This window comes from Eutrigla gurnardus (assembly GCF_963514095.1).
Source record: "Eutrigla gurnardus genome assembly, chromosome: 7".
Taxonomy (NCBI): domain Eukaryota; kingdom Metazoa; phylum Chordata; class Actinopteri; order Perciformes; family Triglidae; genus Eutrigla; species Eutrigla gurnardus.
The window spans coordinates 26,559,810-26,576,686 of record NC_139921.1 but is presented as its reverse complement, the minus strand read 5'-3'; the positions used below and the strand labels follow the sequence as shown (position 1 = coordinate 26,576,686).

The following is a 16,877-nucleotide window of genomic DNA, read 5'->3' as shown; positions in this document are numbered from 1 at the left end:
AGCAATTTATCACAGTGAACATTTTGGCACGTATTAGAACTATTATATATATATATATATATATATATATATATATATATATATATATATACACACACACACACACACACACGCTTGTTCTGAAATAACATGACAGATACAAGATACATGGACACTTTGGGCCAAAGAACAGAAATCCACCTGCGTCTTCTGGCAGCAGAAGTAAATCCACTATCCATCAAGACAATTACTCAGCCTCATATAAAGTCATAAAGACATTTCTAAACAATAAATCTGTCAACAAATATCATCTCCATACAAAAGGCAAAAAAATGTAATCTTTTCTACTGATTTGTTAAGTCATCCAGGGACTCCTGAGGGTGAAACCAGCCCGGCGGATGGTGTGCTTTTAGGGGAAGACAGCAGAGAAGGTGTGGCTTCATCAGGTCTACCTTGTAGATCATCAGCCCCCCCCCCAACCACCCTCGAACCTCCCAAAAAGTTGTCGTCATTCGGGCCGTGCCCTCCTGCAGGAATGCTGTCAGTTGAGATACTATTATAGCACCCAAAGCAGACTTACAGGGGGAGAAAAAAAAAAAGGCTGTGGGAGAACGAGAGGTGGAGAGAAAAGACAGCCTAACATTTACTCTCGACTCACAAAAGCCCGGCCTGTTCACATGCTAGTGATGGAATTACCCTGGCATATAGTAAAGCGGGGCATTATGATGACAAAACATTGCCCCCGGATTTAGGAATGTGAGAGGGGAGTTAAAAGGTCAACGCAGGCCGAGCTTTACGCATTCTTGTGCTCCGACTTGACAGAGATGCAGCGACGGGCAGGATGTCCCCTCCGTCTCAAGTTCGAGTTCATTTGTTGAATTTCAAGGTGAAATTCACACTTGGGAGGGTTATAAAAAGACACCCTTGTCTGCTTTTGGATTCAAATTGTGATTCATTCAGATGCTTCTAAAAAACAAGGAGTCGGAAAATCTGAAACCCTGGGCCTATACATCTCTGTATGTCATTTCTGTTTCTGATGCACGCTCACAAGACCGGTTTTAAATAAAGCCACGCGTAGAAACTCTACTTGGAAAAAATTATACATCAAAGCAGAAGTAGGTTATGAGATATATCCTCTCCACCGCAAATAGGCACTTGACCAAATTCCACAGGACACCAGGAGCTGTGAGTCACCACACTGAAACTACGGGGGTTTCCCCCCCCGACTCCATTCACAGAATAGTTGGCCCATTTTTTTTTTTTTTTTGAGAGGCCCACGTCCAACAACAAGTGTCGTCTCTCTCCAACAATGTCAGGACGGGACACAGAGCAACAAAAACAGCCAAATCTGAAGGTGAATTTGAATAAAAGAGGCATAATCGAAAGTGAATTAAAATACAATACATGGAGGCTGTGACACGCGTCGTAAGGGGGCCAACATGAGCTGGCGGATTGCGAATACAAGACTACATATTAGAAAAGCCATCTCCAACAATTCAGGAATTCCTGCACCTTAAATGTGAATATAGTATAGTTGTTTTAGTCGGTTGGTAGGTAGGTTGGAAATAAGACATTTTTATACCAAATAATTTAATCAAGAAAATAATCGGCGGAAAATAATCATTAGTTGCAACCGCGCATGCTTGGATAGTGAAATTAATTAGTAAAAAAAACACTTATGAAAAGCATTGAATAAACAATTTCACAGGCTGAATGTCAGGTGTTAGGGGAAACATTGAGACGTCCTACAAGAGAGCTGCTCCCACTGAATCTGTCAGTTCTGGTTGATGACGACGTCTAAATTGAGGACTGAAAGCAGAGCGGGGGCCGTGTGCAGGTATGACTACGGCTCAGAGTATTTACAGTACCACTGAAACTCGAGCCTAATGGGTGATGGATGCAACATGGTCTAATATGGTTGGCGGCGGACACTAAAGTCAGCGCAAGCAAAGTGAAAGAATTTGAGTGGAAAAATAGCAGGGGGAACTCCTGAATTTGAAAAAGCACTCGAAACATCAGCAGCAGGTGAATTCGAAACATCCTCCCTCGTTACTGAGAATGTGCAGAAACTGAAAGGCAACCGATTCACCGGGGAATTTGGTCAAAAATATCACCCAATATGCATAACAAGGTAAGTGTCTTTGCTGAGGGAAAGTAGCAAGGTCTTGTGCTGAAGTGATTAAACAATCAACAGAACTTAACTTGCTAAATATTAAGTAAATTATTTAAATTTTAAGTCAAATTTGATAACAATATATATATATATATACATATATATTTGCAGGTTCTAACTAACTAAAATGTACATGATGGTCTACCGAATGTAGCATATTTCACACTTCTGATATCTACATTTTTTTTAATTAATAAAAATATGTTATCGATAATGAAAATAATTATTTCGCCTAGTATATTTAGTCAATTGTCGCCAAATGTAAATTTAGTATCTTTAGTTTTTTTTTTACTGTTAAACAAACAATTTCACCTTGGGCGTTTGGAAATTGTGCGTATTTACAGATTAAATAATTGGTAAATTAATAAAAAGTCTTGAGATGAATCAATAAATTGGCAAGGACATTAAAATGAGAGGTATCTCGACCGTATGTAAGCTTTCATGCACATCCTCCTGTGCCATGTTAAGGTGTTCAGTTTCATGGGTCAGCTCCATTAAGGAGGGAAAGGCAAGCGTACAGGAAGTCCCAGCGCTCGCTCACTCTCCCTTTCCCCCCCTCAACGCCCCCCCCTCCCTCGCCTTGTTCTCTACTCTCACAGAGCGAAGGGGGGGGGGGGGGGGGGGGGAGCAGATCACAGCAGCAGACTGAGAGGTATTGATGTGCGTGTACAAGGGGGCAGCAGTAGCAGCAGCAGCATTTGCAGCAGCATCATTTGCAGCAGCAGCATTAACAGCAGCAGCAGCATTAATAGCAGCAGCGGCATTAGCAGCAGCAGCATTAACAGCAGCAGCAGCAGCATTAACAGCAGCATTAATAGCAGCAGCAGCATTAACAGCAGCAGCAGCATTAACAGCAGCAGCAGCAGCATTAACAGCAGCAGCAGCAGCATTAGCAGCAGCAGCATTAACAGCAGCAGCAGCATTAATAGCAGCAGCAGCATTAATAGCAGCAGCAGCATTAACAGCAGCAGCAGCATTAACAGCAGCAGCAGCATTAACAGCAGCAGCAGCATTAATAGCAGCAGCAGCATTAATAGCAGCAGCAGCATTAACAGCAGCAGCAGCATTAACAGCAGCAGCAGCATTAACAGCAGCAGCAGCATTAACAGCAGCAGCAGCATTAATAGCAGCAGCATTAATAGCAGCAGCATTAACAGCAGCAGCAGCATTAATAGCAGCAGCAGCATTAACAGCAGCAGCAGCATTAATAGCAGCAGCAGCAGCATTAATAGCAGCAGCAGCAGCAGCAGCCTCAAACTACACCCAGACTGGAGCAGAGCCAAAACCAGAAGAGGGAAAACCAGGATTCACAGACAGAAACTACTTCCAGCTGGTTGAGTTTTAACCTCAGAGTCGTACAGTAACATAAATATATCATTTTCTAGTTGAAGTGTAAATAGTGGACCACACACCGAGCAGAAACTGACCCACGAATATAATAAATGCCATCGTCAGTAAAAAGGACACAATAGACCAGTATACCTGCACCATCAGCAGCGCTGCAGCATCATTAGACTAGCGCTGAAACAATTAGCTAATTAATAGATCAGCTGATAACAATTTTGATGTTGTTATACATGTTTAGTTAAAGCTTCATAAATGTGAGAATTAGACACAGGGCTGCAGCTTGTGATTATTTATAGTATCGATCCATCTGCAGAGTGAAATTGAATCAAATATATTGCATTTATTTTCTTGTCCAATAATGTAATTAATCGTTTAGTCCATAAAATGTCAGAAAGGTAGAGAACGCTTAGTATTTTTGTTTTAAAAAACTACTCATACAGTTTATTATCAAAATTGCCAATCGACGAATAAACAAAAATAAATAAATAAAAATTTAATTAAAACAATAATAATAAAAAAGAAAGTATCTTGTACAAAAAAACAGTCTCCCAGGCTTATTGTCATCACAAAACAAGCCGTTTGAAGACTTGTCAGAAGGATAACACACAGGACTTTGCTTACAGAACGGGCCACCATCATCAAATTATTATTACATAAATATAGTTTTGCAATGTATATTCACCCAAAATATCTTAAAACATAAGCTAAACATGCTCTGCAACAACACGCTGAAATGATGAGGGCTGACAGAAAAAACAATGGAGCAGACTGTGCAGCTCACAAATGAAAGTTAAGGGGAAAAAGTCTGATCGTTCGAGTGGAAAAAGTACACACAGCACTTCTCCAAATCTCCGAACCACGGACATTTTTACCTCAAAAGAAGATATTATTACCCCGAAAGTGCGACATCATCAAATATCACTCGCGGGAAACTGACACAAATTTGTTGACGTAGCAAGCAGCTGATACATGCACAGAAAATATGAAGAATTAGTTCTGAATCTGTGTAGTAACTTTGTTGTGCATACAGCTCATCTCGTCATTCAGCTCACACTATAGTAAGAAGAAAAAAACTGTGACACACACAAACACACACACGGGGGGGGGGGGGGATCAGGTGTTGTGTTGTGTGCTGGTGGCAAAAGAACAGAAAAGTTGGAAGTAATAATAGAGGCAGGACGGTGTTAATACAGGGTTAACATTTCTAATTCAATTGATTATTCTCCTGCCTGTGTATATGGGGCTGCATCAGGCTCAGGTTGCAGGTAATGTGGCCTGTGTGTGTGTGTGTGTGTGTGTGTGTGTGTGTGTTGTGGGGGTGGGGCTTGTTATTATACCCGAGCATGTGTCACTGTTTGTGATTCATGCCATGACATCATCTGCCATTACAACCAGACTGTCTGGGGAACCATAGGCCAGCCAGAGATCAACTCTGAGACAACAGGCACACACAAACACACACACACACGCATTAAAACACACAAAAGATGCATGGTGCAGACATACAAGACACACACCAAGACAAAGAGACTTAAACAGAGGTAATCCTTACACACACACAACAGAAACACTGACACAAATAAACATGTGTGTACACAAGAAGGAAGTAAAAACTCACACACACACTAGCTGACATTCAGCCAGCACTCATCACATTCACATCATCAAGACAATGGCTGGTGGACGTGCCGTCAACCGCACGCGGCCTCGCCGTGACCCCAGTCTGACCCGACCCAGTGACCCCTGCCTGCCGCCTGCATCCATCCTCTGTCTGAACTCCGTCCGAGGACGAACTGATGTTCGAAAGACTTGATTCAATATTCTAGGAAGGGTGGAGAACGTGTGTGTATTAATCAGCCCCACTCTGGGCGGCCCGGGGCTGGTGCACAGGAAGTGCAACCCGTTACCAGGAACATCCTGTCCAATCAACACACAAAGCTCATCTGAAAGACCTGACGACGTGCTGCATTAGACCATCGGGGTGCAGAGGACGACGCTTGCTCTCTAATATTTTAATTCAACTTTGATTTGAAAAGGCGATAGCTGCTAAGGGTGAAGCACCAACAGTCTACCGTTGCTTTATGTTTTTTTTTAGATTAAATAGGTGTGCCCTGGTGCAATTATATCATTCCTGATCCCCTCATTTCTTGTCACAACTCAACTGTTAACTTGCTAATAAAAAGGCATAAACCCTAAAATACAACACAAAATACATCGGCTCTGAAAGTAGGAGGATACAATTAGTTACAGGTTGCATTTATCAAGCCACACTAGTTATTATATATATACACATCCATCTTTGAAGACGTTGTCTACTATAGTTAACTTGTAACATCCTGTAGCTTAAAAAGGATCCAATTTCATGTGTATTTGATTTTGGCATTTAGCGTATAACGCTCCCTGTCTAGCTTACAGCATGGTCGCTTCAGGTCACCCGGTCAGCCAGTCCTTAAAAGTGAAAGTTTCTTTATCCAGCTTGCCTAACGATCAAAGAGGAGATATGGGGTGATAAAAAAATAAAAGAAAATAAACATACTGGTTTCTGGTACCAGACGCTTTCTAAATCTCATAAAACTTTAAGATATTCTAGATATTTGGGAACTCTTAAGCTTGGACCTCGTAAAGAGGAGCACCCGATTCTAGTCTGGATTAAAGTGGATCAAAGAGCGACTGATAAAAATTAAAATTAAAAAAAGACCTCAGCTGTAAGTGGCCTATTGTGAAGTCAACGCGTCAGACACACACACACACACACTTTAAATGTTGGGCCTGTGAAGCCCTGTGAACTCGGCAGCACCCGCGCCGCGCTAACTCAACATGGCAATGGAATGAAACTGTACCCAGCGACGCTCTGGCCTTTCTCTCTCGCCAGTGAAACAGCAGACCTGGGGAATGCACAGTTATTATCAACACCGGCATGTCGGAGGCTAAATGACCCTCTTGCATAGCACCGGGCACGAGCCGCGGCGATCAAGAATAGCCGTGACACGCAGCTCGCAGACAACGATTGAACTCCTCCATGGTGAAATGTCAGCGACACGGACAGAAACACACATATTTACTGTTTTCCATCAGTTCATACAAACCTATTTGTCTAGTATTTTCTGTCAGCCTTTATCAGATAGCAGTACTGGCGAGATGACAGGAAATAAGAGAAAGACCCACAGCTGACTGGGAAATTGCGGTTTGTGGTGAATGTCTTAACCCCAGGTCCAAGTCTCAGGTGCTTCACACCTTTACCAGGCACCTCGTCATTCCAGATGTGCACCTAAACTTGCTTTTCTGAGATCAAAGTGCTCACAGTGCTTGCATCAACTCAATGAATAATTGTTGAGACTTTAAATTCCCAATTTAAAAATCCAATTCATGATGATATAAAAACAGAGAAAGCAGAAAATCCTCAAATTTGAGGATAGAGATACAGATCCGTCATTTGTGCTTGATAAATGACTTAAACGACTGATTGATAGTTTCAGAAGAATTTTGAATAAATTCAGCTCTGCTATCGTCCAGTTTAACAGCAGCCAGTAAATATTGGCTGTCGTCTCACCTCAGTGGCACTTCTTAAACTAACCTGGCTGATCACAAAGCGACTTCCCTGCTCCGCCTCCGAGGAGTGTCTCCCTATCGACAGGTTTTCCCATAAACCTGCCTCTAAAACAACAATCCCAACTCATTCCCAAGCGTGGAGTCATCCACCATGGCTCCTAACGAGGAAACCCCCTGGTGGACAGCTGTGAAAAACAGCGAGTCACACAGTCTGTCAAAACCATAACAAACCTCTCTTGCGTCAATCTCTGACAGGCTTTCCCTCCGGCAGTTGTGTAACAAGTTGAGACAATGAAACGGCGGCTCCACGGCCTACCACCTGCTCTCTCGGTTTCACCTGATTCATCGCACCATCGCTACTGTGTCCCAGATAACTGAACAGAAAAAGGGCTGTGTTATTTATAAACACAGTGTTGCTACATGGCTAATTCCACAGAAGGTTTCTGTATGTACTTTGTGTTACTATAATTAACATAAAAAAAAAAAGTCTTTCATCATTTGATGAAAGTCCCTGCCTTTACAAGGTTGGGAGCCTTGTTGCACATAGGGACAAAATCCCTGTTTGGATCATGGAAAGTCAAATAAAAAAGAGCTTGAGGAATGATTTTGATTGTTGAACTGGATGTTACTTTGCCTAAAAAACAAAACAAAACAAAAAAAACACTACAAAAAGGGGAAGGAAGAGCTGATTGCATGTGCCAATAACTGATCTCAGAGCAAAAGTCGAAAGTAGACACTTAATTAGACGCACTTTAAACAAAGAGGGTAGTTAAACAACTTCAAGCGAAACGCAAAAAAAAAAAAAAAATAGTAAGGCTGAAAAATCTATTTTGGAGTGCAGACATGCTTCTTTCATGCTTTGAAAAAACAAACAACTACATCTATTTCAGGAACTCCAATCCTAAACAGCATCTCTGTCCAAATAAGTCCACATGCTGAGAGGTTTCAACCGTTGTATTATGTATGTGTTATGTAACTTTGTGTATTATAAAAATATAACACATGTCATGTTAGTTCAAGTCTCGAGTTCAACAACTGACAGATAAGTACTTTGTACAATAAATACTGATCTACAGTGATACACTTTTTTGGGGGGAGATGAGGTTTCAAAATGTATAAATGTTCAAACACAGACAGTTCATACTTGCTGCTGTTTGGGTGCACTGAAAGCTGCTACAGGTCACTTTTTACGGTGCCATCTTAACATGCGTCATGAGCTTATTTTTCCTCACAGTGCAGGTATTGCAACAGTATAAAAACTAAGCAAAAGATGTGCCCATCTTCACGTCGTGCAACAAGAAAAAAAAAAGCTTTCCCGCAACAATCTCTGTCCTTCTCTTAACCCATTAGTTTTGGGCTCCAACCACATCAGGAAATGTAAACATATGAAAGGATCTTTGCAGGACTTTGTGGGTTCACACACTGACCCACTTCCAAAGGGAAAGCATATTGCTGAGCTTAGTGCATCTTCCAGTCTCCAAACAGTGCGGCTCTGCAAATAACATAATGCAACAGCGATCCGAAAACAAGTTGACAGTGAATCAAAAAGAGCTGTGATGCCTTTGTGTTTTCAGTAAGCACAAAGTACCAGACTGTCATGAGTTTGCAGAAAACGGAGGCAGGGGGGATGGGGGTAGGTCAGAAAACAGAAACTAAACCTGGTCATGACAGGGAGAAGCCAAGATGATGCAAGAAGAAAAAAAAGAAGAAAAAGAGAGAGGGACAGGCAAAAAGGAACTGATACGGTTGAGTCTTGCTGACAACGGACATTAAAATGGAAATGTTTGCCTTCCTGAAAGTTTCAATTAGGTTTAGTGAGAATTAAGTTGCATTTCGTTGGAAAAAGGGGAGGGTAACTTGTCACGTAAGCATCACAAAACAGCTGCCAAAAGTCTCTACTTTGCAAGGATGAGACATCTTTGCTGTTCCACCAAACAAGGAACAAAAAAAAAAAAAAAGGAGGTTGGCAGAAAAACACAAACACATCAAATGATGTTTGAAAGAGCCTTCCAGCAGTCCCAGGACAGCGTCGGTTGCATTTAAAATAGGAGGTTAGATAGGTTAGGAGGTTTAGTGTTGCTCTTTTACCTTAAAAACACAAGGAACACTAAAAAACATGGGGGGGGGGTCAATAAGGGGATTTGGGGTGAGAGACTTATTAAATAAACAGTGTAAACACCTCAAAAGCCACAGAAGATTAGGAAAGCAATTTCAACATTGACAAATGACTGCTGTAATGATAAGTGAGCATCAAAACTAGTTTCCATGAAATGTGTTGGATGTGTGGATATTTGGCCGCGTTTCTCATGATAATATCAATAATATGAATGAGTTTTTTGGCTCTTGATAATACTAAATGTGGCACCTTGTCTGGGTTAGAAAGGAAACCAGCACATTGCCTCGATAACCCATACAAGTGACTGTTTGGGAATACGTATTTGGAAAAAGGCAGTTAAGTGACTTTGTGAGGATGAGTGTAGTGATCACACCCGAGTTACCTTCCGTAACGCTTGCACGAAGAGGCCTCTCCATTTGTGACTGTTCTCGTCACTTGAAAAGTCGTATATCTGCTGGGGCTGCATCGCTGTAGCGGCTCCTGGCGTTGCCGTGATCCGGGCTGAACTGTCAGCATCGGCCCCGGATAGATAGTCCTTGTGGGTGGGTCAGTCCAGGGCAAGGCACGGTGGAGTGGGGGGGAAAAAAAGTCACACCGCCTCGCTCGCAAATATGAAGAATGTCACTAAACCACCAAGTCGAGTCGGGTTAAACAGCGAAAAATCAGCTACAACACCAAACAAGCACATGTAGCTATAAAGTTAACTCGCTAGCTTGTTGGCTAGCGGGGCTAGCCCGCTGCTGCTGTAAACACGGGACAGCGGCTAACAGGAGCTAATGGCTAATAACAATGTTGTTAAGTGTTATACTTGCTACTTGGCGTTTGCCGAACAGCTTATAATAGGCACATTAAGTTCAGTGTCACGTCACGACATGGGAGCTCAGCTCGTTGCCAGCTAACTACAGCTACAAGTTATGTTTGGTTATTTGCTGCCTGAACACCTGTAACGTTAGCGGGCTAGCGTTAGCCGAGAGCTAGCTGGTGCTACAGGCTGCCGCTGGCCTTGATGCGCTCCGAGTTTTATGTTGTGGCACACGACCCGTTCGGCTCCAAACAAGGCACACTTTCTCCTGCGCTGCTCGCTTCACGTCCAGGCATCTTTCGTTTTTTTCCTTCTGTCTCCCCCACGGAGTGATCGGGAGCTAAATCCAACGTTAATCCACCCAAAAACAGCGACGGGTCCGAGGCATTTCTGCGGGGAGCGGGGCAGCTTGAAGAGCAGTCGAGGTGTTTTTTTGGTTTGAGAAGTCGAAGATGTTCGTACCAACTCCGCTGCCTGTCTGTCTGCCTGCTGCTGCTCTCTGCGCCGCGCGTCCGCTGTCAGGCACGCACGCTGCGTAATTTCACATTTTATTGGACAGGGGGGAAACGAAGGCTGGACTTCTGTCTCATTGCATATTGTAGTCCCATATTTAAAAAAACGAGTCATAGTTTGAAGAAAACACACAGATCTTGCAAAAAAAATAAATTAAAAAAAAATTAACATATCGACTTTCATGGTGTAACTGTTCACAAAAAACACATTTGGAAGGAACGCATTTTATAAGACGAGTAGATGCAAATATATATTTTATTTAATTGTAATTTTACAAGCATTCCCAGTAAAAAAAAAATCGACAAGATTTCTCAAAAGCGTCACAATTAGATATATTCTGTTAGATTGAGGTATAGATTGAGATATTACTGTGATTCTGCCTCCTTGTGGACACACCGAATAAGTGCTTCATTAAAGGAATGAATGGAAACTGCTAAAAACAAAAAGCACCAAAAGGTTAAAGAAAAAAGGTGTTATACAGAACAACTTAATACTATTATATTTATACATAATATTTTTCTTATAATTCCATGAACTTCCATTGGAATGAGTAGAAGTTGTGCCAAACATCCCAACTATGTTCCTAAATAGTAAAAATATACCATAGATATGTGGCCTATATTTAAAAGTAATATGGCACAAGCCACAAACACTGGTACTTTATATCTATTTAAATATATGTATTATATATATATATATATATATATATATATATATGTATAAAATATGTATTAATGATGAAAAAACAACATGTTATGCATTTGTCAATAAATGGCATGCAATAATGGCATTTTACAGGAACGTTATCTGTACACATTTTAGCTCCCGAAGGCTTCACAGAGAGCAAATGCAAGCAGAATTACATGAAACCAGCACTCTCACACACATAAACAATGTATAAAACATCTCGGTTTAAAACAATGTAAATGTGGTCAAATATTTAGTGTTGATGTGATTTCAAATTGTTTTTAATATCAAAATTAAAAACCCCCAAAAATATTTCTCCATAAATCGTGTGTTGTGCATGGTTCAATTGTGCGTTACATGAAACGTTTCAACAATTAAAGAAATAAGACACCCAGCTTTCTCACATTGATTGTTACCACAGAACTTGAATATCATCATCGTTTCACAATTAATGATGAACTACTAGCTTTTTGAACTGAAACCGATTTATATTTAAATTGAGCTTGCAAAGTAAAAACACAGATTCATAAAAACACACATGGCTTCTAAAAGTAAAGTAAAAACATTCCATACCAGCTTTAAGCTCGTCAATCTTTAAAAGGCTATATTCACATTCAGTACGGTATGTTCAAAGTGAAATTATTCAAGTTGGACCCTTTTTCTCTCTCCAATGCTTTACATTTTCACTAACAGCAACTCATCATGCTGTTTACGGACTGTAAATGTAGCTCAGAAATGATTTGGTTTATCTTGAAAGGTGGCGAATTAACATATTATACAACTTAAAACAGCACTCTTTACCACCGTAAATGAAGGCTTGACCTGTTATAAAATGTCTTCACGGTGACAGTGATGCTGAGGTAGTGAGAGCTTGATTGATTCACTTTGCCACCTCAAGCTGGATTACTTTGGCTCTCTTTTTCCTTCACTGCGTTGCTCTATAGCGCGAAGCGTTTCTCCACCTCGTCGGCAACCATTTCAGCGATGGCGAGGGAGGAGGTGGCCGCCGGCGAGGGGGCGTTGCGCACGTGGAGCACCCGGCTGCCCACGTCCCCGACCCCGCCGTCAAACACGAAGTCGTCCACGAGGTTTCCGTCTCGGTCCAGAGCCTGAGCTCGAACTCCTGCAGGACCCCTGGAGAGGAAACAAACCAGGGTTACAGAAAACAGCGTTGAACCACATGACTTGTCCTATAAACCGTCATAGACTCATTTTGATACATATAGTGTGTAGTGTGCATGCATTTGTTTTTTTTGCATTATTGCTCTACCTGAGCACGTCACCCAGCGAAAGTTCAGGGATGTACTTCTGCAGGATTTTAACCTGAGCACTAATGAAAATCCCTCGATACATTTCTCCGATCCCGTACTGTATGTTCCTCAATACCAGCTTCTGAAGGCCCCTGCAGAATAAAAAAAAAAAAAAGATTAAATACTTCCACCAGAATCTATTTCCCTTTTGGAAAAAAAATACAGTTCCAGGTCACTACGAAAAGACGAAAATATGAACAGGTAACATTTTCTGTCTACCTGAACGAGATGGCGTCCACAAAGTCTCGAGCATTGAAGTCGTACACTTTGTATCCCTCTCTCTTGAAGGCGAGGACGGCGTTGGGGCCGAGCCAAACACTTCCATCCATCCTCGGGGTGAAGTGAACGCCAAGGAAGGGGAAACGAGGGTCAGGGACCTGCGTGCATATTTTATAGAATCAAAATGAAGTAGCAAAACAATGAAGTGTGTGTGCATTATTTAAATCAGTCCAATAACAGTATATGAGGTGTATTTTTAAACCGTGATCAGGAGCAGATCAAGGTGACAGAATACAAACAACTAATATAATATAATAGCAAATGTAAGATTAAGATTACACTCAATGCACTCAGTCATATAAGCAACTTCACTTCATGCCTCTACCTGCTTCTGATGATTTTAAAGCAAAAGTTTGAATCTGGAAATTTACCACAATGGTTTTTTGTGGAGTAACTCTAATAAGTTACGGTATTATCTAATATTTATTTAAATCCCCATGGGTGAGATTGTCTTTGCAGAAACCTCCTGCAACGTCCAGGGTTTGGATTTGTTGATGAACCTGGAAGGTTTTTTTTTATCTGCAGCCTTAATGACTAAATAGGGCAGAAAATGCTTAAAAAATATTCCAAGAAGCACAATAATCATCATAAATAATCATCTCTTTCTGCCGATTGGGGCCGCTACAATTTGAAGTTAACCAGCACAGCTGCAGGGGGAGTCGAGACCTTGATTGTATGCGAGGAAAAACATCTGCAGGTCAAATGATTTATGTGGATTACGTAAGTGAACGTCGGTCATACGGTTCTTTGGCAGACTTACAGGGTAGATGTTTCCCTTGACCAGATAGTGTTTCTCTGGCTTCAACACCAAGTAATCTCCTCTGAACGGGACGATTCGCGGCTCCCGACTGCATCCAGATATCCGCGACAGGCGGTCCGAGTACAGGCCCCCACAGGTCAGGACGTAACGGCACCGCACCTCGTTGCCCTGGAAAAACAAACACCATGCAAAACGATGGAAACAACAAAACACCATCTCCACATTGTGATGGGTTTACCGGCCGCCGTCGTACCTTTTTGTCTCGGATTGCGATCGGGTATTTCATTCCTGCAAACAAACAAACCAAAGACGTGCGTATTGTGGTGGACTTTAAATAAGATGCAGATTAATTATGAACGCTCAGAAGCTATTCATCACCTTCAGTGCTGCCCGCTGCGCCCTCCGTGACCATGGAAATGTCACTGACCTCGGATTCAGTTACCACCGTGCCGCCTGCCTCCACGAAGTCCTGGCCGTACCGGAGAGCCACCATCCTCCAGTCCACGATGCCGGTGTAGGGGGAATCCAAGGCCATTATACCCTTCAAGGACGACACACTATGAAGACCCTCACTGCCATCGTTTCCTCTGTTGGTACAACGACAGCCTCTCTTGAGAATCTTACCCGGCAGTATGGCTCTCGCTCTCGGATTCCCTTGGCGTCGACGATGCTGAGGTCACGCACGTTGTTCTGCATGCCGCGCTCATACAGCGCTTTCAGCCTGGGGATCTCCTCCTGCTCCAGAGCCACGATGAGCTGCAGCGACACCAAGACAGACACTGTGATCCATATAGCAGCTCCCGACAGTATCACATGCTAACTGTAATGTTGGTATCTTATCCGGTTGAAAAACGAAGGCAGACCTTGCCACATTTATTGTAAGGGAGTCCTTTCTTCTCGCAGTACTCGTAGGCTAAAGTGGCTCCTCGCACACACAGACGGGCCTTCAGGGACCCGGGCGTGTAGTAGATCCCGCTGTGAATGACTCCACTGTTGTGCCCACTCTGGTGCATAGCTGGTCAGACAGAAAGTGACAGAGAAATGAAAGGACAAGAGGAGAGACAGAGACTTTATTAAAGATTCATGGACCCATACAAAGATATATAATTAGGCTTTTCCATCGTGTGTCATCAACCTGCAATAATCAATATATTCATGGTAGGATTCTTCAGTTCACGTCAACCAAGCTACTCTCAAACCGAGCAGACATGTGCTTCGTTGCCGTTTCATACCGGTGCAAAATCACGAGAAACCAGCATTATTTGTGGATATCCGTTTAAAACTCACATTTATGGCATATGTAGTTTTCCTTTAAGCATAATGTTTAGGATGAGGGAATCATTATTATGCATCATCAATAAACATCAGTAGGTTCTTGAAAAGGAATAAAACACAGAATGACATTTTTGAACTACTAATATATGTTAATGTTGGGATGTAAACATGTTGGGTTTCTTCATCATTCAGAATGTGTGCATGTATATGTGTAGATATAAATACACTTTCTTAAAATTGCATTATTGTTTTTTTTATTACATTTTATTTATAGTGTTTTTGTTTTATTTTATTTAGTGGTCTTTTTATTGTGTGTGTGTGTGTGTGTGTGTGTGTGTGTGTGTGTTTTCCCAAAATGTTGCACTATTCCTCTGAGGACCAAAATGTCAAGTACACCAGTGAGGCATTTATGAAATGTTAAAGTTAGAACTTCAAACGCCACTAACGAAAGTGGATTATACGGCTCCCAAATTAGACTGGCAGGACATTAAAATGAACTTTAATCTTTTATTTTCTTGAAAAAAAAGAAAATGAAAGCTAATACTTGACCCTTTACCCTCCCAGTCATTAATCTGTCTCAGATCAAAATCTCTGGAGCCCATGAAACCAAAAATTGGACGTTATGTAACTGAATCACTGACAAAAACAGCTTTTTATAACATGTTGTTCAAGACTCAACACACCAAGCTCTTTTTCTTTCTCCAGCAGAACGAAGCTGAGGGACGGATGTCGCAGAATGAGCTCTCTGACCGTCGCCAGGCCGACGATGCCGGCCCCCACCACCGCCACGTCATACGTGCTGAAACACAGACGACAGCGAGGTTACCGCAGGTCAAATTACAGATTATTGCTGATAAGGAAACCAGCTTTACAGGTTGCAAAATGTACAAAGCAGAACAGAATATTTGGGTCACTGGGTTCAACGTCCAACTGTACACGAGCAGCCGATGGACCTTTGAAACCGATTATTAGGGAAACCCATGATACAAGTGTGTGAAGACTATTTGAATCTACAAAGAGAAAATCCAGCTCTGTCACGAGGAAATCTTTTCATAAACCTAATAACCACGAACAACTATACGGTGGGCGAGCTCGGAGCGTAAACAGCAGTTCAAGGATATCAAACTTAGTCAAAATCTCCCACGAGATTTCACTTCAGGAAGCATTTGCAGGGAGCTGGAAGAACACAATGTTCAAGAACAGAACATCAGCATGCCTTCTCAAGGGACGCTGGGAATAGTCGACATATTGTTTTCATTTCTGGAGGCAAAACCCATAAATCTGAGCTAAGAAAACACATGTTTGGGAGCAGCCCGACTATCTGTATCTGCAAACGTTCACAGATTGTCTTCAGGTTGCAGTCAGATACGTGTAATGAGAGTGCCTGAACTTGCATTTTATTTTATTAACAGCTGTTCTTCTTTCAACGTGAAAGCCATTAAAACTGTAATGAAACAGGTTTCTGATATCTTGCTTGTCTCATTATTACACCATTAGTGAAGTTGCCAAAACAACAAATCATTATGAGACATCTGTATGTCAAGTTTACTGAAAGCAGCCTGGAGAGGGGGCTCTGTTACATAAGATGCGGGGCCGCTGCTCCAGGGTCAGTGCCTTGATGTGAAACACATGCTGCTGCATACCTTAAAAAAAAAGGAGCAGTTCAAAAATAAATTCTGCAGGACGTCTGAGGAGGGAAGACAATTCATTTTAGTGGGGTTAGTGGGTCGTGTGCATAAACAAAGCGGTGGCGGGCGGTGTGCAGAGGGCGACCCGGGGCTCCAGGAGCGGGACGTCCTTGGCGACGACCGGGATCGAGTCAAATGCATTATTAATGAAGCTGAAACAGAAACCACGCTCGGTGCGTGCGTCTCACCTGTGCAGCCGCCTGGTCGTCACGTCCCTTAACGGCTGCGCCGAGGCCGCGGCGGCCTTGAACGCCGCCCCGCTGAGTGTCCGTATCATCGTCCCCGCGTTTTAAAACAGCAACTCACGGCTTCATTCTGCTGCTCTCACATCAACAAAAAAACTTCCACGAACTTGTGTTTCTAGCTTTCCTCCTCCCTGTTGCTAAACCGGAAATCTGA

At 42.3% G+C, this 16,877-nt stretch overlaps 2 protein-coding genes across 2 annotated transcripts in view; both read right to left on the bottom strand.

The window, feature by feature from the left end:
* The window catches only part of sos2 (son of sevenless homolog 2), a 29,592-nt gene extending 19,096 nt beyond the window's left edge, over positions 1 to 10,496 (bottom strand). The window contains exon 1 of the mRNA XM_084012834.1: positions 9,547 to 10,496. Within this exon, the coding sequence (XP_083868960.1) occupies positions 9,547 to 9,630 (84 nt within the window). The 5' untranslated portion in view covers positions 9,631 to 10,496. The remainder of the gene's footprint in view (positions 1 to 9,546) is intronic.
* A 220-nt stretch (positions 10,497 to 10,716) lies between these two features.
* Positions 10,717 to 16,834, bottom strand: l2hgdh (L-2-hydroxyglutarate dehydrogenase). The gene is made up of 10 exons (XM_084012859.1): positions 16,667 to 16,834; positions 15,474 to 15,589; positions 14,379 to 14,530; positions 14,140 to 14,271; positions 13,894 to 14,056; positions 13,769 to 13,803; positions 13,516 to 13,683; positions 12,696 to 12,853; positions 12,437 to 12,568; positions 10,717 to 12,300 (listed from the first exon to the last, which is right to left on the bottom strand). Exons 1-10 carry the CDS (start codon positions 16,753 to 16,755, stop codon positions 12,105 to 12,107), a joined length of 1,341 nt encoding a protein of 446 aa, XP_083868985.1. The 5' UTR covers positions 16,756 to 16,834; the 3' UTR covers positions 10,717 to 12,104.
* Positions 16,835 to 16,877: the final 43 nt, after the last annotated feature.